This window comes from Corvus kubaryi, unplaced genomic scaffold (genome assembly GCF_017639235.1).
Source record: "Corvus kubaryi isolate FWS band 111438036 unplaced genomic scaffold, C.kubaryi_AGA036_p1.0 split3-73, whole genome shotgun sequence".
Taxonomy (NCBI): domain Eukaryota; kingdom Metazoa; phylum Chordata; class Aves; order Passeriformes; family Corvidae; genus Corvus; species Corvus kubaryi.
In genome coordinates this window covers 1319497-1337109 of record NW_024582091.1, presented here as the reverse complement: position 1 = coordinate 1337109, position 17613 = coordinate 1319497, and the positions used below count along the sequence as shown (strand labels likewise).

The 17613-nt window shown below is 38.1% G+C and overlaps 1 protein-coding gene across 5 annotated transcripts in view; it reads right to left on the bottom strand.

Annotated features, from left to right (window-relative positions):
• Positions 1-6286: 6286 nt before the first annotated feature.
• ARHGEF10 (Rho guanine nucleotide exchange factor 10) overlaps positions 6287-17613 on the bottom strand; it is a 113494-nt gene continuing 102167 nt past the window's right edge. For all 5 annotated transcript variants that reach the window (XM_042016875.1, XM_042016876.1, XM_042016874.1 and 2 more), the window contains 2 exons: positions 12111-12233; positions 6287-10185 (listed from right to left, as the gene is read on the bottom strand). In XM_042016875.1, the coding sequence (XP_041872809.1) occupies positions 9671-10185; positions 12111-12233 (638 nt within the window). In that variant the 3' untranslated portion in view covers positions 6287-9670. The remainder of the gene's footprint in view (positions 10186-12110; positions 12234-17613) is intronic.

Genomic DNA, 17613 nt, shown 5'->3' with positions numbered 1-17613 from the left:
GACTCATGCTTTCTGAATACATGACAATTTTAACCACTACTGGATTTTCTTAGCTCCTCTTCAGGTTTAACTGCCACATCACATTCCAGTATGAGTGTACACAGAGGTGTCTGAGTTATGGTTTCTGGAGACAATTTGAAAACCAGCAGTGGGTGGGAAGTAGCATATTGTGTTTTTATGGGCCATGTTTGCCCCTGTGGCTGGAGCCAGCAGAAGACCTATACAAAATCCAATCCCCATGGAGATCCTAGCCTGAGAACTCAGGTAGCCCTTGGCTGTTGCAGACTTTGTCCTCTGCCCTCATTGAACATTGCCAGAAGCAGATCAGGTAAAATGACCTCAATTCTGCTTTATGAAAGTTCAGCTTTGGGCAGCAATTCCCTAACTTTGTAACTCAGTCTACTTTTTTCCCACCAAGTTTCTTTACAGTTCCCCATGCCCCTTTGTCATTATACCCATGAGTGAAAACAAATATAAAGGAGTTGCTGACCTCTTAGCATAACTTTTGCAAAATACTGCTGCTCTATGGCCCATAGGCCAGGACACTTGCCATGGAGAATAAGGCTGCTCATCAATCAGCCTCACAGTCTCTGGTAGAACCAGATGTGATGAAAAAACTGGGACACTCATTGTAGGAATCATCTCAGTTTTAGTTGCTTGATTTCCCTACTTAACCTGAGTTCCTGAGGCTCCATTTATAATTAATGTACAGGAAAAACCATGTCTGAAGGGCAATTTTTCTCACCTATCTTTGACATCTTAGGATGAGGTGAATCATCCTTTGGTATTTCTTATTTCTCTCCATTAGCTGTAAAGTCAGACTGGTACAGGTGTAGACAATTTTTTAATGCCTAAATTAAATGAGATGAATTATTGTCCCAGTGTAGAAAAGACCTTGTCCTAAAGAAATCAGGTATCACACAGTTTACATGATACATAATTTGGTGCCTGATATGCATTTCTGTAGCCCAGCCAATGTGACAAATATTCGGGGGAACTGATAGATTATTGTACTGCTACTGGCCATCAGGACTTGCTAAGATCCTGTGTTCTGCAAGGGGCAATTAGCCTGGGGCAACAATAGTAGAGTGCGGAGTAGAGGAAGGAAGGGAAGCATTTGCTGTGCTCTGTCCCAGAAACCTTAGGTGGCCCCTGCCCAGTCACAAACAGCACACTCCCTTCTGGACATGCAGCCCATACTCTGTGTCTCTCACTTACCAGCAGTGGTGCTCAGGAATGAAAAGGGAATACAGTTTGGAACAAAAGAATTTTTATCAAGTGTTTCTCTGGTTAAAAAAAATTAAAAATCCAAATGAAGAAATAGTAGTGGGAAGGTTTTTTCATCTGACACACCTTTCTGTTTAAGCCACATCAGGCAAAACAAACTATTCCTTCTAGAAGGCATGATACTGTGATGTCGCCAGTGCAGAAATAGGCAATCGTGCTGAATGCCTTTCTCATGATAGGGTCACCAAGCAGCATCCTGATCCAGAGCACATCTCCTCAGAGCTTATCAGGGCCTTGCTCTTCCAGGGCAAGGTAATATCTTCTTTTCTTTCTCCCACTGGCTGCACCAGCAGCTGCATTGCTGCCATTCCCAGCTCGGAGGCTATCATGCAGGATTGGGTTATCCTGATAGCTGGAGCAACTGTGCAGCTCCTCAGCCAAAATTAGCCAGTAGGTCACATAAAAAATTATTCATCCCAGTCTCAGGTGGTTGATTCTTGGCAGAACTTCTCATTTAAGGAGGTTAGGAATAATTTAACCGAATAATTATTTTATCCAGATGAAATATTCACTCCACATCCTATGAAGCAAGAATCTTTAAGCCTTCCCTAGATAAGAGCTCAGAGTGTAGCTCACAGCATATGTAGGCTAGCTTCTCTAAGTAAGCAAAGCAGAATCCTGCAGGTAGTGTACCCATGGCAGAATGGAGCTGCATATGGGTCCATACTCAATTAGTTACCCAGCTAATTAGGTGGGCTTTGCAGCCTTCGCTCTCTGAGTCCATCGCATTGTGGGCACAAGTCCAGCATACTAGGCAGGACTGGTATGTCTGCACAGACTTGCCACCAGTGTATTCGAACATGCAAAGCTGTTGGTAGGCTATTTTTAGTTTTCTGGGTTGGTTGTTTTGTTGGGGTTTTTTTGTGATTTAGATTGGCACAAGGATGTATTGCAAAAAAAAATGTTGCAGCATCAAAATTCTGGAGCAGATAATAGTTGAAATTGGCTGGTATTCCTTCTGTGAATAGATACTGGAGTACCAGATACACAGTCATAGTACCCGATGTCAGTGGTCTGTACAGTGCCCAGAGATCTGATTCATGGCTAGAAGCCAAGATGTAAAACCAAAACAAAACAAAGAGAAAAGAAAACCTGACTTCTTTTGCTCATCCTCTGTTTAACAGCTGAACACTGTGTGAATTTTCACATTTCACTGTGTGAAATGCTTCTTGGTGTTGTAATACAACAGCCTCAAGGATTGGTTTGATGCTATTGCTGGAACAGACAAAATACTTATTGTATTTCTGCTGAGCAAAGATGCCTAAAATAAGTCTTTTATATTTGGAATATAAACCCTATACCTGCTGTATACATGTATACATGCAACACATGATATATTGTATGCATCTGATGCTGGGCCAAGCTGATCTGCCTGTGTGTATTACTTTTCACACATCCCTGTAATACACCCAGATAGCAGAATTGGAAGAAATGTGCTGGTTGCACCATGAGGGTTATCAGCTTGTAGCAGATAGAGCCTTGTAGCCGTAAGGAAAACAAATCATGAAGACTTCTTCAGTGTAGGGTTGCATACTTCTGTGCACCAGAGACAAATCAATACTGGTTTTAATTTAAGAAAAAGCAAGCAGCATAAAAAAAAAAAAGACCTTATTACCACAAACTTTTTTCACCCAAAAGAGTGTTCTGAATAGGTGGAGCAGCTTTTAATGAGGTTGAAAGCATCTGATAAGGTTAACAGATGGGGAATACACAGCATTTACTTAGATGAACAATTGAGAAAATGTGCACATCATCCCCTAATTTGCTAAAACTAAAACCCAAAAGAATTTGGAAAAAAACCCCAAAAGCCTACCCTTGCTCTTTACATTGCTGACATTTTCCAGTCATTTCTTCCCAGCCGTAATCAGCCACAAATTATCCCATCACCTGTCTCATCTACACGTGTCTATGATTATGGCCTGTGAGCAAAATACCTCGTTATCTGTACATTTCTCCCCAAATGCCATATGAAATGTTATCATGTATCAGTGTAGGCTGTAACCAGCTTTGCTCACCTGAAAGGCAAGGAAAGGACTGACACATGGATCCCACCTGATACGGCCTCATGGTGTGTGTCTGTAACCTCTGAAGTGCTCTTGAGTTCAGCAGTGCAGATGCAGCTTAAGTTAACTGATGGTGTCAGTTGCTTTTGATCAGGATTAAAAGCATCACAGGCTGCTCTGAGCAACACTGCAGAAGAGTGGTTGCTCTAACAAATCTTGGGGGTAATCCTCCTTATTACTGCAGGCAGTCTGTGCTACCCGACTCTACAGAAAGAAAAATCTCCTTAAAAGGGAACACTAAAAGGCATTTAGTTAGTGTAGTCTGGCAGGCATGTTCTGCAGCTTGAAATGCACACAGAGCAAACCAGAAAAGCTCACAGGAAACAATTCAAACAATTTGATTTGGAAGGCATGAGTGAATGCAGTTTTTGTGCTGACATTAATGGTGATCCTGATGCTCAAGTTGAAACCCACAGTTTCTCTCCAATGTGGAATAAGAGAAAGGAAAAATGAAACTTCTGTAACTCTGTAGCTAAGTTTTTTGAATTTAAAACCATACTTGTTATCTGCATTTGGGCATTTAAGATACATAGGTTTCAGTGGAAATCAGGTATTCAGTGCTTTGAGAAAACTCTGCTGGAGGCTCAGCTGAATCTTTTGATGTCAAAATACTCCTGAAATTGTATTTCCAGTGAATTTGTACAATGATTTCATCTCCCCCAAGGTGTGTCATTTTAATCCTAGGTGTTCTGGCTCATCTTGTAGGTTGGGGCACACACTAATGATAACTGTGATTATCACTGGAGTATAATAATAAGTACAACAGCAGAACTTGCAGTTCTGCTGTCAAGGCCTGTTTTGCTGGAGGAAAAAATCCCTTTGAACACCTTTGAAGGTCATGCTGTGAAAGACTAATTGCTTTATAGTGTGGTTTATGGAGCCTGGCCAAAGCACTTGAAGTACTTTTGGTCATATATTGGCATTGTTGCATTTCAAATGGAGTCACACAGTAAATCTTCATTTACTAGGAAATTTTCAGATCCTTTCATCTGAAGCAGTTCCAGTATTGCTTTGTTGACTCTTTGTTTTAGGAGGAAAAGAGTATTTCTGGCAGTTTGGTAGCTGGGCATGTCTTGAAAGAAAAAGCTATTAATTAAATAAGTACAATTGCAAGGCAGCAGCAACTAATTCTGAAAGATCTCAAGCTAGATTTCTCAAATTGAATAGCAGATAGATGTGGCAGTGTACATGCTGCACTTGTGGGGAAGCAGAACATAGATTCTACATACAGCTATAAAGCCCCTAAGTCTTAAAAGGCATAGGAAGCAGACCAGAATTTTGAGCTGTGGTGTGGTGCAAGCAGCTGATGAACTATCCCAGATTAACAGGGGCACTCTTCATACCAACTTGGTACCTGTATGGTATGTGTCAAGTCTATGCTAGTAGGTATTTCTATCTCCTAACTAGTCTCAAGTTCCAGACTGCTAGGCAACCATCCCACAGAAAGAACGTTGTATGGATACATGCAAAGCTGTGTCAGTATCGGGAAACTAGAGGCAGAAAGCCTATTCTGCAAATGGCACCACACAATTTACTTCCACGTAGTTAATCAGTCCCTAAAATACAGCAGGTAAGTGGCTTTGCCAATGCTGTCTGACGGGAGCAGCCCAGGCCAGGCTCAACCCCAGCCAGCCAACTACTACCTGTGATCACAGCTCAGTGCTCCAGTTGTTGCCCTAGTCCTGGCCAGTTTCCTCACACAGACATTTTCCATCACTACGTGTACAGGACGCCTGCAAGGAGGAGACTGTTTAAAGGACTAATCATGGGCTTCAAGAGCAGCAATGGCTTTAATCTGTGTGCTTTTACAGACTCATCATATAGCTTCAAGTCAGGCAAATGCTTTTAATCTTATTTTCTTCCTAGCTACAGATATTAATCTGCCTTCTTAACAGGACTATTATTATGTGAAGTATTATTACTAGAAAGCTATGTAAAGCAATCTAAAAATACTGTTATCAGCTCCATGGTATCACTCATTGCAATACAGACTAACTCATACAGAACCCTCCATTACAGCTGCACCTTTCAAATGACTGATATTTCTCATGTCCAAATGCATTTTGCAAAAACCAATTTGTCTATATGCATTTAGAAAATCAAACAGGACACAAGAGAGAGGAACAGTGAAGTTTAAGCACTGAACCACCGTTCAGGAAACCCTTCCCAATATTCAGGCCTCTCTCAAAGAGGCAGTAAGCAATTTTAGCCCTCAGATTGCCATCATAAATAATGAACTGTAAATTCCCATTGGGACAGAATCTGTCTCCAGGGGTGTGCAGGTATCCTGCACTTGTATGATTTGATGTTTTTCAGAGCCATGTATTAAAGAGATGTGGTATAAAGCCAGGAGCAAAAAGGCAGGCTTTCCTAGCAACCAAAGAATTCTCAGTAACTCTTCTTGTTTGTTTATACTAGCACAGGTACAATCGAAAAGGCTATTGCCGAGTCTGATAAATACAATCTCTGTATTTAAACACAATCATGGGATTATGTATATATCCTTTAGGGCAGATTAGTTAGAAAGAATTGCCTGTTAGCAACTGAAAATTAATTTCCTCTCTTAAAGCCTTTGCTCTGCAATACTCATTTTCAAAATTAATGCTTCTCATTTGTATGCAGCATGCATGCTGCCCAAGTGCTGATGCATACTCCACATAGACAGCATAGTAGAAATTTTACTGCCTAGACACTATTGGGGTCCATTGATACAGTAATCAAACCTTATAATAAATGACTGCATAATTTTCAGAAACTGCATTTGCTGGTGCTTAAATTGTAGAAATATAAAACTAAAAAAAAATTAATCATTGTAATCCTAGCAACATATCCTATTTTCTCTTTCATGAATCCATTAATATATATATTATTCATTAATGCATGACCCAAATTCTAGCCTTCTAGTTAAAATGACAGCCCAAGATGTTCTTCTGAAGTTAATTTTTTTCATATTTTTTATTAAACATTTTTCTCAATTTATACTTTGAACATAAATACACAAGCTTTATGGCTCATGTTACAAAAGACACTACTATGTGTTAGAAAACATATATAGAATATCTTGTAGTGGTTACATTTGCTCCCCTTTTTTCCTATTGTTTTCATAACTTCTATTAATCTAGAAAAGCAGTATCAGAAAGCAAAATCCAACCTCCTAGCAGCACAGTCTACAACAGCTATAAGGACTACATGCCAGCTCTAAGAGAAACTTTGGTTCCTGCCTGTTTTCATAGTAAGGTAATACCAGCAAGTTGCATGTCAGAAAGAAACATCACACCTTGTGCTTAGTTACTAAAATCTAGTTCATGACAATATGTATCTTTAAAGTCAGACATACAGCTTCTCTTTTGCTTTACAGCTTAGTAAGATAAAGATAGTTATTTTCAAAATAGAAGAATTTAATGAGGAACCCATTCTGTTCTTACGGAAATCACTGGAAAAAGGCCAATGTACTTTCAGAAGAGCAGATTTGTACTTTGTTTCTACTGTTTTATTGACAGAACTGAAGAAAATCACATTTCAGCTGAAAGACAGGATAAATGTCTCTTTACAACTCTCATGAATTACTGCTAGTGGATCCTGTAATAACACCATGCATGGATTTCCAGTTGAGTGTGTGGTAGACTCTGCTTTCTGCTCCTAGTGATCAGGATCCATGAGGGAGTAGATGCCATTCTCCAGACCTGAAGGCAGGGATGTGGAATACCATGCCCAAGGAGCATGCAAAATAAAACCTGTGGTCTTTTTGCTGCAGTGTAGCAAAGGGATACTAGATTATATATGCTTTATACACAGAAGAATCTTTTAACTTGTTTTTCAATATACATACATTAAACTGTACAATGTAGTACTTCCACACAGTGGGCAAAGAGCAGCTCCCAGGGCCATAGCTATGGAAGAGTATGGAAAATGAAACCGGCCTTGATCTCTCAAGCCAGGGGAGGCTAGGCAGTAGGTCAGGGAGAAGAAAAAAAGTTCGGGAAAATGTTGCCAGCTGCCTGGCTTAGAGGCACTCTGCTTTTTTTTCTTTTTTTTTTCCTACCAGGACTCAAGCCAACACTAAGCCTATGCCAACACTGACAATACCCAATTGAAGTTGCAAGACACACAGCAAAAGACATGGAATAAAAGCAAAAAACAGTAATGAAGATCCTAAGCCTACAATCCCATCTATAACAAGTATCCTTTGTGATTCATTGAAATCCATGCTATTATGGCTCAAGTATCTTGTTCTAATCAGGAATGTAGGATGTGGACAAAGCCTCTGGAATCAGGATGCATACCTGATTTTGAAATGCCTATTTTGGTGCCACTTAGCAGGCAAAGACTGCCTTCACCAGCATTCCCTCTGTCCCACTCACTTGGTGTCAGGCATCAGGGACTTTAGTCCAGTGCTCTGTCAAACTTGCTCAGTCAGCCTACACACTGATTTTGGGGCCACCTTGATAGAGGTCTGCTTTTTAAAGCAGACAAGACTGTAAATTTAAGACACACACAAATCTGCTGCAAAATTAAGAAAATAAATTTCAGCAACATTTTAAAAACCCCAACCCTACTGCTATATCCAACAAAATACCTCAGTCTCTAGCACTGTTTGCCTTGAAATGGCACATGCTGGGAAACACTGCCATTATGGTTGATAGTGATTTAAACCAGGCAGATTGAAACAAAACATGGTGGAATCAAGGCTTTGAATTAGAAGTAGCAGAAACAATTTCAGAGCAAATCACCCTTTTACTGGGATAATAATGGTACCAAAGTAGCCAGAAGTTTTATTTGATTCTAGTCAATGCATACATCTGACAAACATTCTATCTACTTCAGATATACTTAACTGGCATTTTACTGAACTAACGGACAGTATTAGTTACTGAAACTTAATTATACTAATTTCTCTGTATTTCAGTCTACTGACAAGGGAAAAGAATTTTCCCAGCGACTCAATTCAAGTTACCTGTAGTAAACAGATTTTGACTGAAGGATGTGTCTCATCACCATTTCTGGCAATGTCTTTATGAGCTGAAGCTTTTGTCTTATATTTCACATGTGCAGAGATTAGTGCAGCAGGCAATTTCAGTAGGAATCCCAAATTCAAAGTTTCCTTTGGAAATACATCAATTCATGAATAAAACATTTATTAGGTCCCTACTTAGAATTCATCCCTCTAACAGTACTAAAGTGACAACTTGCCCATGTGAGGGACTGAAGCTCTGCACCCCACTTTCCCAACACCCATTTACAGACTGCTTTGCTGAAACTGGGTGAAAAGAGGTGCCCGCCATATCTCTGATGTTGCACTGTGACATTATTTGATAGATGCTTGTCTGGGGACACAGCACAACTCAGCTGACCTCTAGTGATTACCTGCACTTTCTATAGATATTCCTATATTAGTATATATCTTCCCAATTAATGACTTAATTAATAACTTCATTATTAATTTACTGCATGTGCATGCCTCCTTAAAAATGTTACAGTCCATGTTTAGCTTTGATATTGATTTGCAGAGGGAGGATGTGTTAGCAGCACTGTAATACACAGCTGTCCTGTATCTGTATTTTCTATTTGCCTGAAGCCATCACATCCTTGCAACTTTCTCTGTAACAAAAACAAGTCGCAGACACATTGTACCTACCAAGAAAATTTGTACTTTTGTACTGCTTTTTGTACTGCAACATTTCTAATAACACTGAGCATTAGAAACTAGTAGTTAAAAAAAATCTATGTTCTATGTTGAAATAAACAAATACTGATTAATTAATATAGCCAGTTTTCTTCTAGTCCAACTCTGGTTTGTGGAACGAAGCTTTAAACTATTACAGTTCTTGCCAAATTAATATTAGCTCGCATTAGCTACTTATTATTTATTATTTAAAAATATTTCCTAATTTGTTAAAACCTACTGTTCCATGCAATATGTCACTTTGGAAAAAGTAGGAACAACTGATTTAAGTAAACAGAAACCAGCATGAGACATGGAATGTCTTCCCTGCCTTCCCTAAGTGCTATAGAACATAATTATGATATTTATAAATGTGAGTATAAATAAGGTAAGAGATTCTAAAACCATTTAAAAGTCCCTAGCAGTTCCTTTTTTTCTAAATATCAAAGACAGCACCAATAGCTAAACATTTTCCAATACTCCAACACTGCAGAATGTTCTAAGTATGTGAAGACTTGCACCCTTAATCCTGTGATCCAAGCCTACTGAAATAGCTCCCAGGTGTGTAACGTCTATCCGCTTGGGTCCTAAGCTGGTATTAGCCACAAAAGGATATCACACTTTTTTAATAGCAAAAACAATCTTAGATTTAGTTCAGTTAGATATTTAATAGTGGGATTTGCCAGACCATTACTGAAGACACTAGTTCATCTTGTCGCTGCTGCTTGGTCTTCTTGTTTACTCTTCTGTGTCCTTGGCCACCAGAAATTACTAATACTGAACTTGCTTTCATTTTCTTAGATTTCTGTCTTTTACTTTTAAATGAGATATTTTGATCCTTCAAAAGCTCATAAATGTTACTGTCCTCTGGTCTGTGTTCTAGGGAACTTGATCCATGAGACAAAGTAAGGGATCCAGAAGATGATGACAAGTCACTTCTTTGTGCAATGGACCCTACTGAATCCCCCAGCCAAACTGCAGTGTCCTGGGTGTTACTAAGGGAAGAGCCTGGTCTTTCACTGTGCAGAATGTTCTTTTGGTCATCGTCCTTAGGTTCTGAGCCAGGAGGGAGGCTGTTCCTCAATTTGTTTCTGTTCTTCTTGTTTATAGATGTAGCTGTTACAAGAAACTTGACTGGGCTATTGTGTGCATGGTATGACACCATTCCTCTTCCTGGAGCCAAAAGAAAAGACACAATTAAAGAACATTATTTCTCAGACCACAGTGTTCTACCATAATTAGTTCATGAAATTTGCTCAGAATAGCGTAACTCTTAAAGCCCTATTACATGCATCCAGTCTTTCGCTTTGTGTGTACACTGTTTACAGAAAAAAAATAAGTACAAAAATAATGTTCTACCACAAGTGTTTTAGGACTGTACTAATAAATCGGCTGAAACATGGCATATGAATTTTAGTTGATGTACTTTTGTGTTCTGTTCTCACTACAGCATGAGCACAGAAATACTGCTGGCTTTTTAGCTGGCATTGACACAAACATAACACTGAGTTTTCTCCAGTAATCCCCACATATTTTGTGAACCCCAGACCAATCCTGTTCTACTTCTGTACCTTTCCAGAGTAGCATAAGAACATTTTTTTCATTGCAACAGACCCATACACACTATACAACAGGAACTAAAACTCATCCTTCTGGTTGTCTAGTTACTGTGACAGATTCATAAGGAATTGACAGAACAATCATTTTTCTTTTTTTTTTTTTAAGTATTTAATTAGTGGTATATTGGTGGTACAAGGAAGATTTACACTGTGCAAATCATCAGAATGTATGAAAAACAAATTGCCCATGGCCAAATTGAGAAGCTGTAACAGTATCAGTAGATTTGCCCTTTACAAGCAAAAATAAGAAAGAAAAAAATATTGAATTCTACGAAGTAAGCTACAATATGAAAAAGAGCTAGGCTAGCAAGGGGAAAAGCCCAGAAACCTTATAAATCCATCCCTAACTCCCTAATGCATTCCACATTATAAGAAAACACATTTTGCTTTTACAGATAGTACAATCATATAAAGATGAATTATCACTATTTGAAACATAATGGGGAAAAGCCACAGCTTTTGAGTTCAAAATACAGTTATCAAAGACTATTAAAACAGATCTCTAAATGTAATGTTGCTAGATCTGTGAAATCTGACAAATCTTGATCCCAGATAAATGCAAGAATATATCACATAAACCACAATAATAAAAACAGAAAATGGAAGAGAGATTTTTTGATTCTGCAACTATGCGTATTCTTGTATTGCATTTATTTTCACCTAAGATAGGTTCCAGATTTTTACAAAGCATTTATCCTGTGTCATACCAGATTATTGCTGCGTATTTTGCTGAACACAGAGGATTTCATTTTCATTTTGCAAAGTTATATAACCTTTTTTCCCCCCTGGAGGAAGCTGCAAACAGCTTGCCTCATAAACTCTGCCAGCTTCCCTCTGCAACACAGAAGCTTGAGCAGAATTCTGAATCCAAAACATTGGGGGAAAGTCCCTATTAAACACACTTTTAAAACCTTGCTTCTGCTAGTAGTTTAAACATTTGTGAAGTGATACAGCAGCATTCGTGTGTTCATATTTCAAACGGGGTAATATGAAAGTAACTCAATAAATACATCTCTCCAGAATGCAAACACCTTGATCACTGTTCAAAAAATTGAATATATACTCTCATATATTCTAAGTCTCCAGTTTGGGGGAAAAGGGAACAAAACCAGTTTATTCAATAACCAGTTAGACAGCATGCTAGTTTTCAGTATCTGTGTCTCTAATACATCTATTTTCCCCAAATCTAGAAAGAAGACTGCATTCTCTTCTCATGCCCATATATTTGGCTGTACTCCAACAGGATTAATGTCTATCTCTTAAAGAAAAATAGTTGTCCCCTTTCAAACAACTGAGACAAAACTAGACAAGTATCTGGATAATACTGTAAAGCTTGGAAAGAACAACAAGTATAATTTCATCACACAGCTCTAGCTTTTATCTAAGCAATACATATATAATTTGGCAGGTTCACTTAAGTTACTGGCAGAAGAGAACTGACATCTTCAGTACTCGATCCATTTGAGAAATTTCACTCACCAGTTACTTTGGGAATCCCCTGCAAGCGTGGCACCGGTAACGCTACTATTATGCCCAGGTTTGTTCCAACCAGCAATAAACCATGGCACACCAGGAGGCTGGTCACAGAGACACGCTGCTGCCCTGTGGAGTTCAACAGGTGCTCTGTTACTGTTGAGCGATGACCTTTGCCTACATCAAAGGAACTTCAGGCAAACACAATCAGCTGTACCATCTCAATTCAGCAAAGGCAAATATTTTCCTGGATTATGGTATTACATTTTACATACATGGCAATTCAAATACTATTGAACTTCTGAAACATTCTGCCCTAAATCTCTAAACCACAGCATCTAAAGGTAGACACAGACTGTCTCTACAAACATGCTTTTAAGAACACGCTATGTTTGTATGTTCCCAACAATAAAACTGAAAGGCATTTCACTTCACAATACTCAGTTACACACTATAGTCAAGACTCAAGCCTGTTCAGAATTACTTTTTTGTCCAAGTTTTTAATCTGTGAAACTCTATCAGAAGTGCTGTGTCCACTTTGTGTGTTTGGGTCCCCGCATACAAGAATGGCATTGGCATATTGGAAGAAGTCCAGTGGAAAGCAACCAGGATGATCAGGAGACTGGAAACATTACAGGAAATGCTGTCTGCACCTACCTGATGGAAGGATGCACAGAATACAGTCAGACTCTATGGAATACATGTGCACAGCAATATGGTAAGCCACAACAAATCAAATTTAGAGCATGTGAAAATTGTATTCTACATAGGGAAAAGCTGCTTCACCATAAAGGTGGTCAAAAACTGCAATGGGTTGCTCAGAGAGGTTGTGGAATCTCCATCCTATGCAAAAATAGTAAAAATTTGGCTGGACAAGACTTTGAACAAGGTCTAATCAGGCCTTCTTCACAAAGGTTGAACAAGACAGCCCCCAGAGTAACTTCTAATCAAAATTACTCTGTGATTCTATGATTTTCTACAACATTGTTTGCAGGATTGATATTTTTCTAATGAAAACAAAGTCATTTTTACTTGCAATGCTTACTAAAACTATGTTTGATTCAGTTTAGATGGATTTTCAAAATGGCCTTGACAAGTTTCAGGAACGGAAACTATGGTCTGCACAAACTTTTTCCCAAGTTTATGGCGAGGAGCATTTAAACTCTGCTCGAAGCTCTAAGAGTTTCAGGTTCAAAACATACACATTCTTGGATTTATTATTAACTCTACATGTAAGAGAGTGGTCATTCCATCTTCATCATAGCTCTCAAGTTGTGAATCACTTCATCAGTAGGTTGAGAATTTGGATTCCACATTTGATTTAACTTGGGTGAACCCTCATAGTCTACACTTTGGAGTAGGGTCTTAATTATGGTATTTCACAAAGGAATGCATTTTCTGTCTTGTCCCTTGAAGCTGAGATAATTTACATCCAAGAATATATGAATTACAGACTCACTGGGAAAGCAGGGAAGGAGCAGCTTGACTGTAGCCCAAAGCACTTGACTGGAAAACAGGAAGCAGACCACAGTCCAAGTCTTTCCTCACAGAACTTTATAAAACCAAAATATTAACCCAGCAATGGTGTGTTTTAAGAAGCCCATATAGGGTCAGATCTGAAATCCAGGTGCTGTCTACCTAAAAGCACATCCTAAAACACCCTAAAGGCAAAATGATCAGATGATCCTTGGCAGGTGTAACAAGGACAAGTAAGTTTAAAAGGCTACATCTACCCGTGCAGACCTTTAGAGACTCCTCAGTTGATTTCCATGAACTATAGGTGTTTATGCTGGTAGGATGCATCATCCCTTCTAAGCTAAATAAGCAAGGATGCTCTATGTTGTACACAAATTACAAATCCTTTGAAGTGTGGTGTTTCCCTTTTTGATGGGTTTTTTGTTTAGTTGGGTTTTGGTCTTAGGGTTTTTTGGTTTTGTTTTGGCTTTCTTGAGATATTAATGGGATTAATTTAGTTTCCAAAACAAAGCACACAAAGGCACTCCTTCAGCACAAAAGTTTTAACAGTAATGTCCAAATACCTCTGTATTCTGGAGTTTTCAAAAATCAGTATTTGAATTCTGTGATTTAGAACTCAGGCTTACTCAAGTTATATATGACATGTGAGTCTTCTCCTACCACCTGTGCCACAGCAAGTACAAGCTAATTACAGGTTAGCTTAACTTAGAGCTTGTTTTACAAACTACACAAATACTTGAGTACAATTTTTTAACTTTTAACAATTATCAAAGTCTCCAAGTACACAGCTGCCTCTCAACCCCCTGCAGAAGCAAGATGCTCCCATTTTTAAACAACTGCTCTTTAATGCTTTTTAAAGCATTTAAAAAGTAACATTATATTCATGATTTCATACTTCAAACCTGAAGCAACTTTTAGACAGGAATTTTTACCTGGGGAAACTGGCAAATATGCATTACTGTTTCCACAGGCAAAACCACCAAATTATCAGCCAGCAACTTGGAATCTTAAACACTGAGCACAGCCTAAAGCATGAAACAGCTATAGCAAGGTCAAAACAGAAATTGCTTGCCGTGAAACCTTGGAAAAGCAGGAAACATCTCCATCTGAGAAGACACTTTGAAATAATGTGAAACAATTAAAATATAGATAGATAGATAGATTTTAAAAAATTACTATTTTAACATATTAATTTATCTGCTAGCCAAGGTTTGAAATCATACTTATCTTTGTTATTTTCTGAATTTTTGTTTTGATTTATTTCAAATTCAGAGAAAAATAGCCAATCCAGTTCTCCAGAAGGTATTTTGCAGTAAACAGAGAAATTAACAAGTTAAAAAGGGAAAATGATAAACATATATGCCAAAACCAATAAAATACTCATCTTTAAATAACAACTTTTAGATCACACTGTCCCATTGAAGAAAAAACTGTTAAAACCTGTAAAATAATCTGACCAAGATCTTGACTTTACAAGAACTGAAGCCAATATTTAAGCTTATATATGGACAAATGGTTTTACTGTGTATGGTCTGCTCTGCATTCACCCTTCTCAGGTCTCCATTACAACCACCACCAGAGCTGGATAAATCCTTATAGATCTGAATTCAACCCCAAACAGGTGCAAGGACATTACTGCATATCCTCTAACACGGCCATGCTGCTCTTACAATGTAAAAAACCAGCCCACAGTACAGATCTGCTGGGCTGACCTAACATTTTCTCATCTTTTTTATCATTTCCCAGCAGTAGGATCATAAAGCAACTGCACTTCATGGTCTGGCACCTGGAGGGGTGGGAAAAAAGCAAGCTGGAAAGCCTCATAGCAGAGTTTGTTTTCCGTAGAGAGGAAATGATACTTTTTTTTCTTTGCTTTTGTCATCTGTTTCCAGGAAACACACATGCCATTAGAGGATATATGGATATAAACAGAATATAGCAACTTAAGCAGAAATCATCTCTCTGTTCAAAAGGTAACCTGTCATCACCTATATAAGCATGAAGTATCAAGGTCACAGTAATCATAGTAACTTCTTTAAAAGGGCAAATTCTTTTAGAGCTGAGAGAAAAAACATGTTTAAGGATGTTCTTTAATATAATACTGACTGTGACTATGAAAAAACAAATGGTCTGTTCATGTACAGTATGATATTTTTTGGTGTGAGATGCGATAAAGGCTGGTGAAAAACTGCCTTTGTTGAACCTTCAACTACAGATCACAAATATTCAAGCATAAACTTGCTCTACAAATGAAGTATGTTGCACTAGTGAAATGTGTGTATTTGTCTTCAAATGTTAATAGATTTCTCTGCTGCTCAGTATGCCCTCTGTTAAGATAACAGAGCTGTGCTTGGGCTCCTTAAAAGCAATCCAGCTGTACTGTGAATCCACAGTGAACTAGACAGAGAAATAAATAGCTAGCTGGACCTATAACAATAATGATGTTCTTCCTCTCAACCATTCTCTTCCTTTCTCACATGGCATTTGGTCTTTCGTTACAGAACACAATCTTGTTATACATTATTAAGAAATATTTCTGATGATATATGAAATAAAGGTAGTATAGACCAGTCTAGACTAAATGCCTATCCCACAGTCACCTCTGTGACCCTGGTTTAATTTCCAGTCCTGCATTCCTAAACACAAACTTTCCGTAACTCCAGAAAGCGAGAGCCCTCCCAGCTCCAACACTCATTAGTGGACTGCCACAGATTTAAAATTACCTCCAGCAGATAAAAGAATCTGCCAGACACAGTCTGCTTTTTTGCGTTACTAAACTTCACCAAATCGTAAGGACAATCGCCTTCTGTGCCATTTCACTCCCCTGTGATTCTGTCCTGTCCACTGTGCTGCAGGGCTGTCTTCTCCAAAGCACAGGAGACACATCCTTTACAAGATAGAGAGCAGTGATATTTAAAACCATCTTCTCCCAAGGACAGAATTGGGGAAATTTAATGCTATGAGAACTCATTATTAAGGTTAGGAGACCCTCCTACTCCACTTAGTTACTATAGCTATCTTTTAAGTACAGTACTGTAACTCACAGTAACCATTCCTGACAGTGACAGTAAGTTTTTCTTTTACTTGTACTGTATAACTACAAAAAAAATTCATTACCTTAAAGAAGCAACGTTCCTCTTATTTACATTACTTTAAGTAAAGACAGAGATGACATCTCTAGTTAGCCTATCAGGTCAGTATTACATAATGTTACTACTGAAATCCTGGGAAAAGAAGTCCAGCTTCTTCAAAGTTATACAGAGATCTTGCCTTTTTAATCTCTCTTCTTAAGACTCTTAGCAGTATTTTTACACCAATTTCTTCTCTCATTTCAATACCACTTGAATTTTTTATTTATGTGTTATTTTTACATATTAAGGAACTTCTGTTGAATTTCAGAAAACTAACAGAGCTTTTCCCTTTAAAACTAAATGTCATAAAAATCTCCCAAGAAAGCAAATACATATATTGTAAATACACAGCAATTTCACTGTGTTGTAATTCAGTTTCACTTTGTTGGTTTTTTATCCTTTTTTATCTCAGTATATACTATACAGAACTTGATTTATTCTTTATCTCCTTTCAGTTCCAAAACTGCTGCTTTTGTTCTTACTGCTGCTTTATTATGTAAACCTCCTACTACTCTTTTAGCTTTTGTTGTTGCAGCATTTTTGAGATCATATAAACAGGCCTGAGAGCTGCTGCTAAATAATTGAAATTCATTTCATTTTTAGAAAGGAGTCTCCCTTTGAACGTTTGCTGTAATAATGTCCTACTCCCGAAATAAACTTCCATTTCCATTCACTGGTGTGCTTTCTGTGAAGACATTGAGAGAAAAAAAAAAAAACCAAAAAGGAACTAAAATGGGTAAGGATGACACCAAGGAGCTATAATTAGCTAGAACTCTTTTACAAAAATAATGGTATGGTATGTTAGATCAGCAGTTTTATTGCCATGGCAATGAACACAAAGCTAAATTCTGAAGATTTTTATATGCAGAAAATATGTAAAAGGGAGGTCCTACTTCCCTTTT